The sequence below is a fragment of the Moschus berezovskii genome, chromosome 12, assembly GCF_049115385.1.
Source record: "Moschus berezovskii isolate FMDL1 chromosome 12, NW_MosBer_1.0, whole genome shotgun sequence".
In the NCBI taxonomy this organism is placed as follows: Eukaryota; Metazoa; Chordata; class Mammalia; order Artiodactyla; family Moschidae; genus Moschus; species Moschus berezovskii.
The window spans coordinates 27,510,042-27,528,654 of record NC_142471.1 but is presented as its reverse complement, the minus strand read 5'-3'; the positions used below and the strand labels follow the sequence as shown (position 1 = coordinate 27,528,654).

The window sequence follows — 18,613 nt, the reverse complement described above, 5'->3', positions numbered from 1 at the left end:
CCTTGTAGCTGCACACACCTGGCCATGGCAAATACAGTACCTTGCATACCTGAGGGCCCGAAGTCCTGCCGAGTGAGGAAGATGACATGATCATGGTGCTCTGCGTGGCTGGGGTCCTGGCGCTGCTGAGAGTGGGCCCAGCGACACACCTGCTCCAGGCTGCGAGAGGGGTTCCCACGCTCTATCAGGCTCAGGGACTGTGAGGCCAGAGAGCAGGGTGGTTGGTCAGATCCCGCAGACCACAACAGGCTCCCGTCAGCAGGGGACACCGAGGCCCAAGTGATAGCAGTGCCTTCCCCGGGGTCACTGACTCTGGCCGCCGCAGGCACATAGTCCCACCCTGCTTCAGGGAATGTTCCTGTGCCAAGCCCCATGTCAGGACTCCCATCTGCTGAGAGCGGATGATCTCTAATCCCTCGACAGGCAGGTGCCATTCTGAGCCCTTCCTCTCCACATTCATTGTCACTTAATCTTCACAGCAGCCTCTAGAGGAAAACTCTGCTTTTACTCCCACATGGGGGAAATGAGCAACAGAGCCTGGGGCCCAACCCTCACAGGACTCATCTTGGTCGCTGTCACCTCTCTAAGCCCCATTTTCCCCATCGATTCAAGGAGTGGGACCTCCAGGTATAGGGATCAAGGACTGTCCATTTATCTGACTGGAGGGAAATTATAAGTCCCACTTATCAACCCCAGATGCCTCTACCACTGAGACCTCATGGTCTCTGAGCCCTGATTCTGGAAATAAAATGTTTCCTAGACACTGCTCCCCCTTCCCAACACCCTAGCTTGTCTGATGCTCTTGCCTCACACCCCATCTCCCTCCCAATCCTGCCTACTGATAAAGAGGTTTACCTGTCGGTAGCCAACCATGATCAAGCGGACAAGGGCGATGTTTATGTGGACCCCCAGGGACTCATCATGGTAAATCTCATCCACCTACAAGAAGACACGAGTGTATGGTGTTGGGAAAAGCCAGTGTTCATTAAAGACCCACTGATTGCGGTACCTGACATGTTATCCTAATTCATCCTGATCATGGCCTTATCCAGCAGGCATTTCTATCCTCAGATGAAGAAACTGAAGCAGAGGAAGGCAAGAGAAACTGTCCAAGGACACACAGCTAATGAGCTGCAAAGCTGGGATTCAAATCCTGGCCGGCTGCATTCCAACACTGAGCTCTCTCCATAAAGCCAAAGTGGGAGGTGACCTGTTCTCAAACCCAGCAACTCAGACTCTTATCTTTTTATATCTCTGAAGAGGCCTTTCAGAAACGCCACTCAGCTCAGGTCACTCATCCTCAAAGCCCTGTTTACCTTTCCATGACCCTGGCATCATCTGTTTGCTCTGTAATACCTGGGCACTCCTCTAGAGCAAATCCAGGGGGAAAGTGCTCCAGGGCCTTGGACCAGAAGCTTTAGCATCGCAGAGCTCATTAAAAATGCAGTCTTGGGCCCACCTCCTGAAACAGAGTCAGAGTTGGAACGAGCTCCCCAGTGATTCTCAGGCGTGGTGAAGTGTGAGGAGAGGAGCAGTGCGTTGGATTACTCCCTTCTCCCACAGGCTCAGGGACCTGTGAGGCAGTCCTGGCACAGTTCATCAAAGAACACAGCCCCCATCCATTGCCTGTTCAGGAAGTCCTGGAACCATGTCCATGACAGATGGACACCACCTCTGCTTGTCCATCTCCAAGGACAGGCAGCTCACCTGCTCCTACAGTTGTCCATCTCCTGAGTGGTCCCACTAGACCACTCCAGCTTTTTTGTTTTAAATAACTTATTCCTGGATATAAAATATTTCACTCTAAAAACTTTGAAAAGCAACTACACCCACCCCCCAAAAAAAAGAAAAGCAAAAAGTCAGAGGTGATCAGAGATGGAATAGTAAGATGAAGCTCACTTCTTTCCATGTACATCAAAAATACATCTACCTGTGGAATGATTCTCACAGAATATCTACCAAACATTGGCAGAAGACTCCCAGCCTCTGTAAGAGCAAGACAGTCTCATACAATTGGGCAGGACAAAAAAAAAAAAAACTGAGGAAGGAAGTAGAACTGGACCTGTGCCCCTTGGAGGAAGCTATTAAGGAGGGAAGGTTCCTGCACCTGGGAAGTCCCCTCACCAGCAGGGAAGTCAGCTGGGACAGAGGGGAAGCTTTGGAGCCTTGGAGGAGACTGCAGCAACTGGTTTGAAGCAGCTAGAATGGAAAGAAACCTGTACATACGGTCAGTACCATCACTCCGCACTCCCCAGCCTGAGACACGTGGCCACCAGTGTGGACAGGGGCTGGGTGCAGAAGCTTGGGCTTTGGATATCGGACACGGGGAGGGGCCTGGGGTGGGCTATGAGCAAAGGGGCTAGAGTTTGGTGTGACCCCATCTGAGGGTTTACGCAGAGGAGGCCTGGGCTGCCTTAGAGACCAGTGTATGGGCAGTACACAGGAAGAGAGGCAAAACTCACCATTATAGCCTTTTTCCCTACATGAGCTCTCAGGTGGCAGGACATTACCTACAGGAGCTCCAGGGGTGTGTATGAGCTGCCATTATTGCTCCCCTCCATCCCTAGACTTCAAGCACAGTCATATGCCTCTACCATCCTCCCCAACACCTTGCCCCAGGCTTCAGGAGCTGTCTCAAGCCACTGCTTTCACCTCCCAGGCTCCAGAAGTGGTCTCAGACTCCCTCTGCTCCCATGGCGTGCTCCAGGGGCACAAATGAACCACCACTGCCACAGAGAACCTCATGATCAGGCACCAACTGCTACATCTGCACATCCCCATCAAGGAGATAATGGCCAGCACACACTGAGGAAGGAGGCGACAGGCATCCTTACAAAAAACAACCCTTGCACCAAAAATATTAAACCCACACAAGATACACAGGGATGTTCCCACACATAAATGGCCCTCTAAGACCACAGTAGATAATTGTTTCTCCTAAACTCACAGAATAAGAGAAATATAAGCAAAATGAAGAAGCGGAGAACCATTCTCAGTTAAGACCAAGATGATTCCCCTGAAAAAACAAACAATGAAACAGACCTCTTGGGTCTAATAGACATTGACTTCAAAAAGGAGATGCTGAGTGAATAAAGAAAGGCTACTGACAGAAATTCAGAGAACGGTAAATAGGAACTAGAAACTATAGAGAGGAGCCAGGAAAAATAAAGTTCATTTGCTGAGATCAAAGTGAACTAAAGGCAATGAACAGCGGAATAAGTAACGCAGAAGAACAAATGAATGAGCTAGAAGACAGAATGATGGAAGTCACCCAATAAGGACAGCAGACAGCAAAATGAAAAAAAATGAAAGCAATATAAAACAACTATGAGATAAAACATGCCAACTGATACACAATTGGGATTCTAGAAGGGGAGGAAAGAGAAAAAGGGATTAAAAATGTACTTGAAGAAATTATGGCTAAAAACTTGCAAACCAAAAGACAGAAACAGATATCCAGGTATAGGAAGCACAGAGGGTCCCAAACAATGTAAACCCAAACATACCTATACAAAGATATAATAAAAATGGAAAAAGTTAAAGAGAGGATTCTAAAGGCAACAAGAGAAAAGCATAGAATTAATTATAAGGGAATCCCCATAAAGCTATCACTTGATTTTTCTACAGAAATATTGCAGACCAGAAGGGAGAGGCAAGATATATGCAAAGTCCTGAAGGGAAAAAAAAACTGCAATCTATAATACTCTACCCAACAATATTATTATTTAGAATAGAAGAAGAGGAAAAAATTTCTCAGATAAGCAAACACTAAAAGAATATAGCAACACTAAATTTATTCCAAAGGAAATAGTAGTAAGTCTTCTCTAAATAGAAAAGAAGTAAGAATATACAGGAAAGACGGGACTTCCCTGGTGGTCCAGTGGCTAAGACTCCATGCTCCCAGAGCAGGGAACCTGGGTTCAATCCCTGGTCAGGGAACTAGATCCCATACGCTGCAACTAAGTCCCAGTGCAGCCAGATAAATAAGTAAATAAATATTTTTTTTAAAAAAAGAATATACAGGAAAGAGAAAATCACAATTGGAAAGAAAGCACTTAAATAAGACAGTACACAGATTTAAAAAAGAAAAAAAATTTCTGTGTAAGCAATGATAACCACAATTAACAGCAAAAGGATGAACATGAAGATGTAAAAAAGGTCATCAAAATCATAAAATGTGGGGGAAGAGAGTTAGAAATGTTGGTTTTTTTCATTTCTTAGAATGTGTTTAAGCCTATAAGACTATCAGTCTAAGGCAAGTAGACATAGGATGGAGTTAATACACTTGAAAAAAAGGGTAACCACAAATCAAAAACATGCAATAGGTTCACAAAAACTAAGAGGAAGAGAACATAAGTATAACACAAAAGAAAATCAACAATCCACAAAAGGAAAAACAAACAAAGGGACAGACAAGAAATACAAAATCAACAGGAAACAAGACCTAAATGGCAATAAATACATATCCATTAATTTAAATATCAGTGGACTAAAGGCTCCAGTCAAAAAATACAGACTGACAGACTGGATAAAAAAACAAGCACTACAGTATGCTGTCTACAAGAGACCTACTTCAGGGCAAAGGACACACATAGATTGAAAGTGTGGGGACAGAAAAAGGTATGTTTTGCAAACAGAAATTAAAATAAAGTTGGGGGTCACAATACTCATATCAGACAAAATAGACTCTAAAGCACAGACTATAAAGAAGGGCAGTATATAATGATAAAAGGATCAATACAAGGAGACACTCTTACACTTGTCAACATATATGCACTTAATATACGAGCTCCTAAATGTGAAAACAAATAGCAACAGACCTAAATGGCCAAATGTGTAAAACAAATACTAATAGACATAAATGGAAAAAAAGACACGAATGCAAAAATGGTAGGAGACTTTAACACCCGATTCACATCAGTGGACAGATCTTCTAGACAAAAAATCAATAAGACAGCACATATCCTAAATGATACAATAAAACATACTTAATGGATATTTTCAGGATATTACATCCAATAAAAGCACAGAATACACATTCTTTTCAAGTGCATATGAAACATTCTCTAGGATTGACCACATAAAAGGGCACAAAACAAGCCTTATCAAATTTAAGGATATAGAAATTATCTCAGGCATCTTTCCTGACCACAATGGCATGAAATGAGAAATCAACCACAGAAAAAGAGTGAGGAAAAAACAATTACATGGAGACTAAACAACATGCTACTGAAAAAACAATGGGTCAACGATGAAGTCAAGGAGGAAATTTTAAAATATCTTGAGACAAAAGACAATGAAAACACAACCATACAAAGTCTGTGGGATGCAGCAAAAGCAGTTCTAGATGGAAGCTCATAGGGATATAAGCTTTCCTCACAAAAGTAAGAAAAATTTCAAATAAACAAGCTAATCTACCACTTATAAGAATCAGAAAAGAAGAACAAACAAAACCTAAAGTCAGAAGAAGGGAGGAGTAATAAAGATCAGAGAAAAAATAAAATAGAGAGGAAGGAAAACAATGAAACCAAGAAGCAGTTCTTTGCAAGGTAAACAAGATTGACAAACCTCTGACCAGGCTCATCAAGAAGCAAAGAGAGAACTCAAACGAAAAAGAAATGAAAAAGGAAACTGAAAACCAGCACTGCAGAAACACACACAAAAAATATGAGAATACTATGAATAATTATATGTCAACAAATTTGATAACCCAGAAGAAATGGACAAGTTTCTAGAAACACACAGCCCACCAAAACTGAATCAAGAAGAAATATATAATTTTAAAAGACCAATCACTAGAGGTGAAATAGACTTTTAAAACTCTCTACAAACAAAAGTCCAGGACCAGATGGCTTCAAGGCAAATTATACCAAATGTTCAAAGAAGAATCTATACTGATCCTTCTCAAACTCTTCCCAAAAAGTTGAGGAGGAGGGAAAACTCCCAAAGACATTCTATGAAGCAACCTCCATTATGATACCAAAACCACAAAAGACACCACCAAAACAAAATTATGGGCCAGTGTCATTGATGAATATAGATGCAAAAATTCTCAACAAAATATTAATAGGCTGAATCCAGCAACATATAAAAAATCATATACTATAACCCAGCAGTATTCATCATCCCAAGTTCACAAGGATGGTTCCATATATACATATTAATCAATGCGATACACCACTTAAACAATAGACAAAAACCACATGATCATCTCAATAAATTCAGAAAAAGTACTAGACAAACCACTCATAATAAACATCCTTACCAAAGTAGGTACAGAGGGAATCTCTCTCTACACAGAAAAAACTATGATGAACCCATAGTGAAAAGCTGATAGCCTTCCTAGTAAAATCTGGAACAAGATAAGGATGCCCACTCTCACCTCTTCCACTCAACATAGTATTGGAAGTCCTATCCACAGTTATAAGACAAGAAAAATAAATAAAAGATATCCAAATTGGAAGGCAAGAGGTAAAACTGTCATTATATGCAGATGATATGATTCTATACACTCTAAAGATTCTACACAAAACATACTAAAACTGATAACTGAATTCAGTAAGGTAGCAAGATACAAGATTAACATACAGAAACTGGCTGCATTTCTTTACATTAATAATTAAATATCAGAAAGGGAACGTAAAAAAAAAATCAATAACTTTCCAAATCACACTCCCCAAAATAAAATACTTAGGAATAAATCTGCCCAAGGAGGTGAAATAATTATATGCTGAGAACTCTAAATCATTAACAAAGGAAACTGAAGATGATTCAAAGAAATGGAAAGATACACCATGCTCCTGGATTGGAATAATTAATATTGTTAAAATGGCCACACTACCCAATGCAAACTACAAATTCCATGCAATCCTTATTAAACTACCTATGATGTTTTTCACAGAACTAGAACAAATCATCCAAATTAAACTTACATGGAACCATAAAAGACACAGAATTGCCAAAGTAATCCTAAAGAAAAAGAGCAAGACAGGAGACAAAACCCTCCCAGACATCAGACAAAACTATAGATCTACAGTAATCAAAACAGCATGGTATTGGCACAAAAAAAGACATACAGATCAGTGGAACAGAATCAAGATCCCAGAAACAAACCCACATAACTACTGTCAATTAATCTTGAACAAGTTCAGTTCAGTTCAGTCGCTCAGTCATGTCTGACTCTCCGCGACCCCATGAATCACAGCACACCAGGCCTCCCTGTCCACCACCAAATCCCGGAGTTCACTCAAACTCATGTCCACAGAGTCGGTGATGCCATCCAGCCATCTCATTCTCTGACCTCCCCTTCTCCTCCCGCCCCCAATCCTTCCCAGCATCAGTCTTTTCCAGTGAGTCAACTCGTCGCATGAGGTGGCCAAAGTATTGCAGTTTCAGGTTTAGCATCAGTCCTTCCAATGAACACCCAGGATCGATCTCCTTTAGAATGGACTGGTTGGATCTCCTTGCAGTCCAAGGGACTCTCAAGAGTCTTCTCCAACACCACAGTTCAAAAGCATCAATTCTTCGGCGATCAGCTTTCTTCACAGTCCAGCTCTCACATCCATACATGACCACTGGAAAAACCATAGCCTTGACTAGACGGACCTTGGTTGGCAAAGTAATGTCTCTGCTTTTTAATATACTATCAAGGTTGGTCATAACTTTCCTTCCAAAGAGTAAGCGTCTTTTAATTTCATGGCTGCAATCAGCATCTGCAGTGATTTTGGAGCCCCAAAAAATAAAGTCTGACACTGTCTCCACTGTTTTTCCATCTATTTCCCATGAAGTGATGGGACCAGATGCCATGATCTTTGTTTTCTGAATGTTGAGCTTCAAGCCAACCTTTTCACTCTCCTCTTTCACTTTCATCAAAGGGCTTTTGAGTTCCTCTTCACTTTCTGCCATAAGGGTAGTGTCATCTGCATATCTGAGATTATTGATATTTCTCCCAGCAATCTTGATTCCAGCTTGTGCTTCTTCCAGCCCGACGTTCCTCATGATGTACTCTGCATACAAGTTAAATAAGCAAGGTGACAAGATACAGCCTTGACGCACTCCTTTTCCTATTTGGAACCAGTCTGTTGTTCCATGTACAGTTCTGACTGTTGCTTCCTGACCTGCATACAGGTTTCTCAAGAGGCAGGTCAGGTGGTCTGGGATTCCCATCTCTTTCAGAATTTTCCACAGTTTATTGTGATCCACACAGTCCAAGGCTTTGGCATAGTCAATGAAGCAGAAATAGATGCTCTTCTGGAACTCTCTTGCTTTCTCCATGATCCAGCGGATGTTGGCAATTTGATCTCTGGTGCCTCTGCCTTTCCTAAAACCTGCTTGAATATCTGGGAGTTCACGGTTCACATATTGCTGAAGCCTGGCTTGGAGAATTTTGAGCATGACTTTACTAGCGTGTGAGATGAGTGCAATTGTGTGGCATTCTTTGGCATTGCCTTTCTTTGGGATTGGAATGAACACTGACCTTTTCCAGTCCTGTGGCCACTGTTGAGTCTTCCAAATCTGCTGGCATATTGAGTGCAGCACTTTCACAGCATCATCTTTCAAGATTTGAAATAGTTCAACTGGAATTCCATCACCTCCACTAGCTTTGTTCGTAATGATGCTTTCTAAGCCCCACTTGACTTCACATTTCAAGATGTCTGGCTCTAGGTCAGTGATCACATTATCGTGACTATCTTGGTCGTGAAGATCTTTTTTGTACAGTTCTTCTGTGTATTCTTGCCACCTCTTCTTAATATCTTCTGCTTCTGTTAGGTCCATACCATTTCTGTCCTTTATCGAGCCCATCTTTGCATGAAATGTTCCCTTGGAATCTCTAATTTTCTTGAAGAGATCTCTTGTTTTTCCTATTCTGTTGTTTTCCTCTATTTCTTTGCATTGATCACTCAGGAAGGCTTTCTTATCTCTCCTTGCTATTCTTTGGAACTCTGCATTCAGATGCTTCTATCTTTCCTTTTCTCCTTTGCTTTTCGCTTCTCTTCTTTTCACAGCTATTTGTAAGGCCTCCTCAGACAGCCATTTTGCTTTTTTGCATTTCTTTTCCATGGGGATGGTCTTGGTCCCTGTCTCCTGTACAATGTCACGAACCTCCGTCCAGAGTTCATCAGGCATTCTATCTATCAGATCAAGTCCATTAAATCTATTACTCACTTCCACTGTATAATCATAAGGGATTTGATTTAGGTCATATCTGAATGGTCTAGTGGTTTTCCCTACTTTCTTCAATTTAAGTCTGAATTTGGCAATAAGGAGTTCATGATCTGAGCCATAGTCAGCTCCTGGTCTTGTTTTTGCTAACTGTATAGAGCTTCTCCATCTTTGGCTGCAAAGAATATAATCAATCTGATTTCGGTGTTGACCATCTGGTGATGTCCATGTGTAGAGTCTTCTCTTGTGTTGTTGGAAGAGGGTGTTTGCTATGACCAGTGCGTTCTCTTGACAAAACTCTATTAGCCTTTGCACTGCTTCATTCCGTGCTCCAAGGCCAAATTTGCCTGTTACTCCAGGTTTTTCTTGACTTCCTACTTTTCCATTCCAGTCCCCTATAATGAAAAGGACATCTCTTTTGGGTGTTAGTTCTAAAAGGTCTTGTAGGTCTTCATAAAACCATTCAACTTCGGCTTCTTCAGCATTACTGGTTGGGGCATAGGCTTGGATTACTGTAATATTGAATGGTTTGCCTTGGAAACAAACAGAAATCATTCTGTCGTTTTTAAGATTGCATCCAAGGAGGGTCCTAATCAAACTTACAAGCTTTTGCACAGCAAAGTATATTATTTAAAAAAAAAAAAGAAAGAAAAGACAACCTACAGAATAGGAGAAAATATTTGTAAACAATGAGATTGACAAAGGCTTAATTTTTAAAATATAAAAACAACTCATACAACTCAACAACAAAAAAACTATCAAAAAAATGGACAAAAAAAAAAAATGGACAGAAGACCTAAACAGACATTTCTCCAAAGAAGAAATACAAATAAGCAATACACACATGAAAAGATGCTCAACACTGCTAATTATTACAGAAATGCAAATCAAAACTACAAGGTACCACCTCACAACAGTCAGAATGCCCATCAATAAAGAGTCTACAAATTACAAATGATGGAGAGGATGTGGTGAAAAGGGAACCCTCCTACACTGTTGGCTGGAATGTAAGTTGGTACAGCCACTATGAAAACCGTATGGAGGTCCTTCAGAAAACTAAAAATAGAATGAGCACATGATACAGCAATCATTTCACTCCTGGGCATATATCTGGACAAAACTATAATCCCCAAAGACACATGCACTGCACTATGTTCATAGTAACACTAATCACAATAGCCAAGACATGGAAACAATCTAAATGTCCATCAACAGATGACTGGATAAAGAAGATACGGTACATACACACACACACAATGGAATACTACTCAGCCATTAAAAATGAAATAATGCCATGTGCAGCAACATGGATGGATCTTGAGATTATCATTTTAAATTAAGTCAGACAAAGACAAATACCATATGATACCACTTACATGTGGAATCTAAAATATAACACAAATGAACTTATCTATGAAACAGAAACAGACTCAGAGACTTAGGGAACAGATTTGTGGTTGAGAAGGGGGAGTGGGTTGAGGGAGGGATAGAGTGGGAGGTTGGTGTTAGTAGATATAAGCTATTATATATGGAATGATAGACAAGATTCTACTGTATAGCACAGAGAACTATATTCAATATCCTATGATAAATCATAATAGAAGAGAATATTTTTTAAAAGAATGTATATATACATGTGTGTGTGTGTATAACTGAACCACTTTGCCATAGAGCAGAAATACAACACTGTAAATCAACTATACTTCAATTTAAAAAAGAAGCTCCCAAGTTATAAAAAATAAGAAAAATAGTTAAGTCTGTTAGTATCAACCAGATATATAAGTACCGTAACACAGCTTCCAGCCACACACGCGTATGCATGTGTGTCATTTCACAAAATTAGAATAATACTTAATATACTTCTTACAATTTTCTTATTTCACGAAACATCATTCTGGGGATTTAAAAGCATCACCTCTAACGTCTACATGTGATGAGCCATCACTTATGTAACTACTCTCCTAGGAGAAGTGGCTTATCCAGGAGGAGAAATGATGTGTTCACTGAGTCAGAGTCAGTACCCAGCAGTGCAGCTACCAGGAGTCAGAGTCCTGGGTTTAATCCCCAGCACTGCCCCTTAGCAGCTGGGTGGCTTGGGGCATGTCAGGTGACTCCTTAGAATCTCTGTTTCTGTAGAATGGGGACCATAATGGCTGTCATGGGGCTGGCATGTGGATGCTCACGCCAACTCAATATCTGGGGATGAGTGAGTGCCACAGGCAGAGAGGCACATGGGTACAGTCAGTGATGGAGCAGAAGTGGAACCCAGCCCCTGACTCTTGCCGGCACAGATTCCTGGGAGTGGGGACGGAGATTTGCACATGACCCTGTTCTCACCACTTTACACTGACATGCCCTTCAGCTCATGAGCAAAGGGACCAGCCCACAATCCACAAAGGGATTGCTGTCCAGAAGATGGAGGAGGAACGGCATGGCCAACCCTACACATGAGAGTCCCACGGGGATGGGAAGGTGGGGACGGGGACCAGAGGTCTGTTTCTGTGCTGACACACCCCTCCTGGGCCAGCAAGGACAGAGCCTGTGAGCACAGAGCTGCAGCAGCAGAAGCCCGGGCACCATGGAGCCCCAGCCCACTCTCCCAACCATAAGTGTGTAGACTCCAGAGGGGCCAGCATCAGGCTTCCCCCCTGCCTGGCACCCATGTCTGGACCCAATTAGGACCAGAGACCAGTGCCTGCCACAGGACAGCAGGCCCCCTAGCACACATGAGAGTGGACAGCATAATGGGCGGGGGGACCTCCCTCCACCCTCCTCTCCTCTCTGGCAGGAGCAGAGACATCATGGGAGCCAAGTGCTCAAACGCATAAACAGATGACATCCTTCTCCACTGCCTGCCCATGACTCATCCTAGGAGACCATGTACATGTATTCTACCTCACAGGGTTCCAACCTGAGGACTCTGATGACCCACTGAAATGATATTCAAGCAGCACTAGGATGACACAAAGAACCCCAACATCTCAGCCCCTCCAACACCGCTATAGGGCCTTCCCACCACACAAGGGCATGGCTGGTGTCTCAGGCCCCACTGATGTGCGCTGCAAAAGTGCAACCAAGGATGGGGTGATAAGCAATGCACGCTCCACACAGCCACATCTGGGCACCTCGTATACACATGTAAATCCACCAGTGAGCCCAGGACAGGGAAAGCAGAACTAAGATCCCGCATGCTTGGTGGTATCGTGGCCAAAGGAAAAATAAACTAGAGTACCCAGGCCACTGCCTTCCTGCCCTCCTCTCTCTCCAAAGTGGGCCAGGCAGAGTGCTGCCAGAATCCTGCCACGTTACTCACTTGTGTCCCTCACTCAGCAGGCCAAGCTCGCCAATCAAAGGCTGCAGTGAGCCCTGCTCTAACACTGCATCTCCAGGCTAGCACACTGGGAGAGAGGGGGCTGCTGTTCTCTGTGCAGGAGGGAGAATCAGAGCCAACTGTTTGATACAGGAGGGAGGTTGAATGGCACTTCCTGATGCAAACTCCCAGTCCCAGGTTACTGTCCTAAATACAAATACAGAGCAAGCAGGAAGGGACATGCCATCTGGAGAAACCCCTCGGTGCTCTGAAATAATCTGGACTCTAAAGGGATAGACAGGTGTACCAAGCCCTTGGTGCAGACCCCTCATGCCCCACCCCAGGGGTCAGAAGAGAGGAAGACAGTGAGTGTGGGAAGGAGAGGTCAGACAGGTCTTACTGTAGAAGCCAGAATGATCCTTGACTGAGAAGGTCATCAACTCTTCACAGGAGAGAGGCAGAGGCTTGATGCTGGGGCGGGGAAGTCAGGAACTACACGAAGCCACCATGACAGTCCCAAAGTTATTGGCAATCGAGGTAACTGAGGCCTCCTCCACATGACGGGGAGTTTCTTCCTAGCCCATCAAGGCACTCTTGGCCCTTAGAAAGTTCCCCGTGCCATGAGACCCATTCAGTCTTCCTGTGCACCTCCCCATTGGCCTCAAGTCTCCCTCTTGAGTATATCGGCTCCACTCCTGGAGACAGACAGTGACCGCAGTCTCTCAGGGATTTCCCTCCAAGCTCACATCAGTCAAAGAGAATGTCTTACAGGCAGCAAGAGAGAAAGAAGACAAGTCACTCATCAAGGAAGGACCACTGTGTTGGGAGTAGGTTTTCAACCGTAACAAGGGAGACCCATCAAAGCACCAAGAAACCATCAACCTAGGATCCTGGACCCAGAAAACCATCTTCCAAGAACCATGATGAAATGAAGACATTAGCAAGTAAAAGAAAACTGAGACAGGCACACGGACCCCACTAAAGGATCCATAGGAAAGGACGATGGAAAATGAACCCCGTCCCCGAAGACAGCCTAAGGACATGACTGGATGAAGAGTTTTGAGACTGTGATAGGCGCGTGGTTCAGCAATGAGAGACAGTGTGATCTTTTCTTAGATTAAATAAGGATAATGAAAAGAAAGCAGCTAAATTTTCTCTCTCATTCCCCCCTCCAAAAGTAGGGTTAGCCTTGCCATTTCAGGTCCCCCAGTCCGACTGTCTCTGGGGCTCTGGCTCATCTTACACACCCCTCTTGGCCCTTGAGTGGGACCTCAATGGCTTTGATTCAGCTGGAGCTACGCTGACACTCTGCACAAGACAAGGGGGTGGCTGGACATGACTGCCATGCTCAGCAGAACTGCAGGGCTGCCAGGCACAAGAGTTCCACCCATAGCCCTGAGCTGGTGCTGGAGCTCCAGAGAGAGGGTGAGGCTGCCTGAGCGGCCCAGGACCCCAGCCTTCTGGCACACACACAGGGCTGCTCCCCAACAGGCTCTGGCCTGGCTGTGCACTCAAGGCCTGGCTCTGTCAGCCTCCGCCCCCCACGACTACTTTTCAAATGCCAGAGGTGAGGCCAACGAGCCAGCTCAGGGGAGATGAGGAATTGCTTCCCGTGGTTGTACGCATAAGCATGATTGCTCCTAGACACACCCATGGGGCAGAAAGGAACACTGTGTCTGGTCTCCCTGCTCCCCACACCTCAGCCAAATTCAAGGTCATCTGCCAAGAGCCCCCCCCTCAGGTTAGAGTTCCACATAACATATTGGCCTGGGATGGCTATTGGCTGTGTACCAGAAAACAACGAAAGGTCAAGACTCTCTGATCAAGGGGAGACAAAACCACAGAAGGGAGACAATGGCTAGAGAGCACTAGGGTTGGAGGGCATCTCTGGTCACTCAACACATACAATGTATCAGGCACCCTGCTGAGGGCACTCTTACGGAGGGAGGAATTATTCTTGTTTCACATGTGAGAAATCCAAGGCTCAGAGAGATTAAGTAACTTGCCTGGGTCACCCAGCTAGAAAGTGGGAGGGCTGGGATCAAATCTTTGTGGCTCTTAGCCACTATACACAGCAGCTATGCAGAACCAGTTTCAGTGGCAGGCTGGCTGGGGTGGTGGTGAAGATGAAGGGAGGGAGTTTCTATGTCCAGTGAACAGTCACACAATCCAGTGAATAGTCAGGGATTGTTGAAAAAACCCTTTTTCTGCTCTCCTGTAACCCTGCATGGCCAGGCCTCTCAGGGGCCTTGTGGTCAAGCCCAGGGAGTAGGAAGAAGGGAAGGAGGGTCTACTGGGTGGGAACTCTGCCCGATGACAGGGTCAGACTCAGGGTGCCTGCGGCAGAAATGCCCATGTTTCAGCCCATGGTTGGAGGAGGAGAGCTAAGCCCTGGGAAGCCCATGTGAGTGGGACTTTCCTTCTGGATCAAGCTGGCAGCCTTCCCTTCTGGACCAAGCTAAGATGGGCTTCTCCTTCTTGGTTCCAGCAGAGACGGTTGCTGGCCAACCCCAAGGGGGCCAACCTCTCTTCTAGGGACCATTGCTTCTGAGGGGCTACAGAGCACAATGTCTACCTACTGCTTGGCAGCTAGGTCTAGCAGGGCTCCACAGGGAGGGGCAATGTAGAAAAAGCCAGTCCCTGGGGTCTCAGGCCCGCCCTGTTCTCAAACAGAAGAGGGCACACACTGCCAAGGGCTGACACAGCCAACACTTCCCAGTATCATCTCAGCAAACCCTCCCAGCAACCTGCCTGGAAAGAAGTCATAACCCTTCTTTCCTTTCAAATCAATATACTTCAAATTTTAGAATAGCTTCAGATTTTCAGAAAAGCAGCATGGAGAGTGCAGAGTTCCCTGTGATTAATATCTGCCATGACTATGATACATGTGTCACCATGCTCGAACCAATACTGACACACTACGTGTGTGTGCGTTAGTCATTCAGTCGTGTCCAACTCTTTGTGACCCCATGGACTGTACCCCACCAGGATCCTCTGTCCATGGGATTTTCCAGGCAAGAATACTGGAGTGGGTTGCCATTCCCTTCTCCAATGGATCTTCCTAACCCAAGGATCGAACCCAGGTCTCCTACATTGCAGGCAGATTCTTTACCGCCTGAGCTACCAGGGAATTACTTACTAACATCCATATTTTTTCCAAGTTTCCTTATTTAGGTGTATTGTCCCTTTTTTGGGCTTCAGGATCCCATCCAGGTCATTTAGTCATTGCATTTAGTCATTTTATCTCCTCCTCGGACAGCAAGGAGATCAAACCAGTCAATCCTAAAGGAAATCAACCCTAAATATTCAGTGGAAGGACTGATGCTGAAGCTGAAGCTCCAATACTTTGGCCACCAGATGGGAAGAGTCAATTCATTGGAAAAGGCCCTGATGCTGGGAAAGATTGAAGGCAGAAGGGGATGACAGAGGACAAGATGGTTGGATGGCATCATCGACTCAATGGACATGAGTTTGAGCAAACTCTGGGAGACGGTGATGGACAGGGAAATCTGGCATACTGCAGTCCATGGGGTGGCAGAGTTGGACATGATTTGGCTCTGAACAAACAATTAACATCTCCTTTGGCTGCTACAGGCTGTTTCTCCTCTCTGATGTCCCTCAGACTTTCCTGGTTTTTGATTGCCTAAATGGTTTCTAGGAATACTGGTTAAGTATTTTGTAGCCGCTCCTTCAATTTGGGTATGTCTGATGTTCTCTTCAAGGTTAGACTGAGGATATGGATTCAGGGAAGAAGACCACAGAGGCGAGAGTCCTCATCACATTATGTCACAAGTACATGCTATGGGGCTTGCCTGGTGGTCGAGGGGTTAAGACTCTGTGCTTCCACTGCAGGGGGCATGGGTTCGGTCTTGGTGGGGGAACTAAGATACCACATGCCACGTGGCATGACAAAAATAAAAGAACGCGTACTACAAACATGACATCACTGTTGATACGGACCTTGACTATCTGCAGAGAAGCTGCTTGGCAGCTTTCTCCACTGTAGAGTCACTACCTCCCATGCCAGTCAGTCCAGCTTCCATACTCTGCTCTTCAGAAGGAAGTCACTATGTACCGTCCACACTTGAGAAGCAAGGAGTTAAAATCCACCTCCTCGAGGGCAGAGGATCTACGTCAGTTATTTGAAATTCCTCTGCAGAGACTTGTTTCTTCTCCATTTATTTATGTATTCAATCATTCATTTATCAGTATGGACTTGTAGATATTTATTTTATACTCTGGGTTATAATTCAACACCTCATTGTTTATTTTATTGCTGGAATTGTCCCAGCTTTAGCCATCAGGAGCTCTTTCACTTGGCTCCTGTCCTTTTAACAAATGCCCATCATTTTTGGCTTGGTGGTCTTAAGGGGTACTTCCTTACTTTCTGGTATTACAAGATGCTCATCTCAGGTATGCCCTAATTCTAGAGTCAGCCATTCCTCCAAGGAGCTCCAAGGAACAAGGTATGTTATCCATGTTCTCATAGCCAGAAAAACAAGCCCAAAGTGATGGAGGCACTTGTCTATGGGCAGCAACTGTAGACAACACACAACTGTAGCAACCACAGTTGCAACTCAAGGCCAGTCCCTGCTCATGTGGCTACCCGGGGCCCTCAGTGCCTCTGAACCTGAAGAGATGCAAGCAGCATTGCTTAAAGGCAGGGAAACACCGACAGTAACACTTCTGGCCCTTTCTCAATCCTGGGCCCTGGGGCCAGCCCTACTGTCCCTCAAGCTCTAACCTTTCTAGCAAAAGGGCATGTAGTAACTACAGACGAGGTGCTTCAATGCATGCTGCATCTCATGAGGCTAGGATGCTTGTCCTACCTGTTTATAGCTGTAGAAGGCCAAGTGGCAGTTCTGGTGTATTGCTACTGCCTGTTCTAACAAGAGGCTCTTGTTATTCCAGATGGCTTCACAGGATACTGCAATCCATCAACATTTCAGATAATGAACTGTTCAGGGACTATCTGAGGAAGGTATGTGAACCATAGTTGTCTGAAAACTTGCATTTTCACCTTCCAGTAGGATCAAGAAAACACCATGTGGATTTATCTCTGGGCTTTCTATTTTGTTCCATTGATCTGTATTTCTGTTTTTGTGCCAGTACCGTACTGTCTTGATGACTGTAGCTTTGTAGTATAGTCTGAAGTCAGGCAGGTTGATTCCTCCAGTTCCATTCTTCTTTCTCAAGATTGCTTTGACTATTTGAGGTTTTTTGTATATCCACACAAACTGTGAGAGTATTTGTTCTCAGTTCAGTTCAGTTGATCAATCGTGTCCGACTCTTTGCAACCCCATGAATCACAGCACGCCAGGCCTCCCTGTCCATCACCAACTCCCGGAGTTCACCCAAACTCATGTCCATCGAGTCGGTAATGCCATCCAGCCATCTCATTCTCTGTCGTCCCCTTCTCCTCCTGCCCCCAATCCCTCCCAGCATCAGAGTTTTTTCCAGTGAGTCAACTCTTCACATGAGGTGGCCAAAGTATTGGAGTTTCAGCTTTAGCATCAGACCTTCCAATGAATACCCAGGACTGATCTCCTTTAGAATGGACTGGTTGGGTATTTGTTCTAGTTCTGTGAAAAATACCTTTGGTAGCTTGATAGGGATTGCATTGAATCTGTAGATTGCTTTGGGTAGTATACTCATTTCCACTATATTGAATCTTCCAATCCATGAGCATGGTATATTTCTCCATCTATTTGTGTCATCTCTGATTTCTTTCATCAGTGTTTTATAGTTTTCTATATATGGGTCTTTTGTTTCTTTAGGTAGATAGGACTGGAAAAGGTCAGTTTTCATTCCAATCCCAAAGAAAGGCAATGTCAAAGAATGCTCAAGCTACCGCACAGTTGCCCTCATCTTACACGCTAGTAAAGTCATGCTCAAAATTCTCCAAGCCAGGCTTCAGCAATACATGAACCGTGAACTTCCAGATGTTCAAGCTGGTTTTAGAAAAGGCAGAGGCACCAGAGATCAAATTGCCAACATCTGTTGGATCATGTAAAAAGCAAGAGAGTTCCAGAAAAACATCTATTTCTGCTTCATTGACTATGCCAAAGCCTTGGACTGTGTGGATCACAATAAACTGTGGAAAATTCTGAAAGAGATGGGAATACCAGACCACCTGACCTG

General features: G+C 44.3%; 1 protein-coding gene across 1 annotated transcript in view; it reads right to left on the bottom strand.

Annotated features, from left to right (window-relative positions):
- Positions 1 to 18,613, bottom strand: part of ADAMTS14 (ADAM metallopeptidase with thrombospondin type 1 motif 14) — a 109,426-nt gene that overhangs the window by 37,388 nt on the left and 53,425 nt on the right. The window contains exons 5-6 of the mRNA XM_055425530.2: positions 856 to 939; positions 50 to 197 (exon numbers count right to left, since the gene is read on the bottom strand). Coding sequence (XP_055281505.2) covers positions 50 to 197; positions 856 to 939 — 232 coding nt within the window. The remainder of the gene's footprint in view (positions 1 to 49; positions 198 to 855; positions 940 to 18,613) is intronic.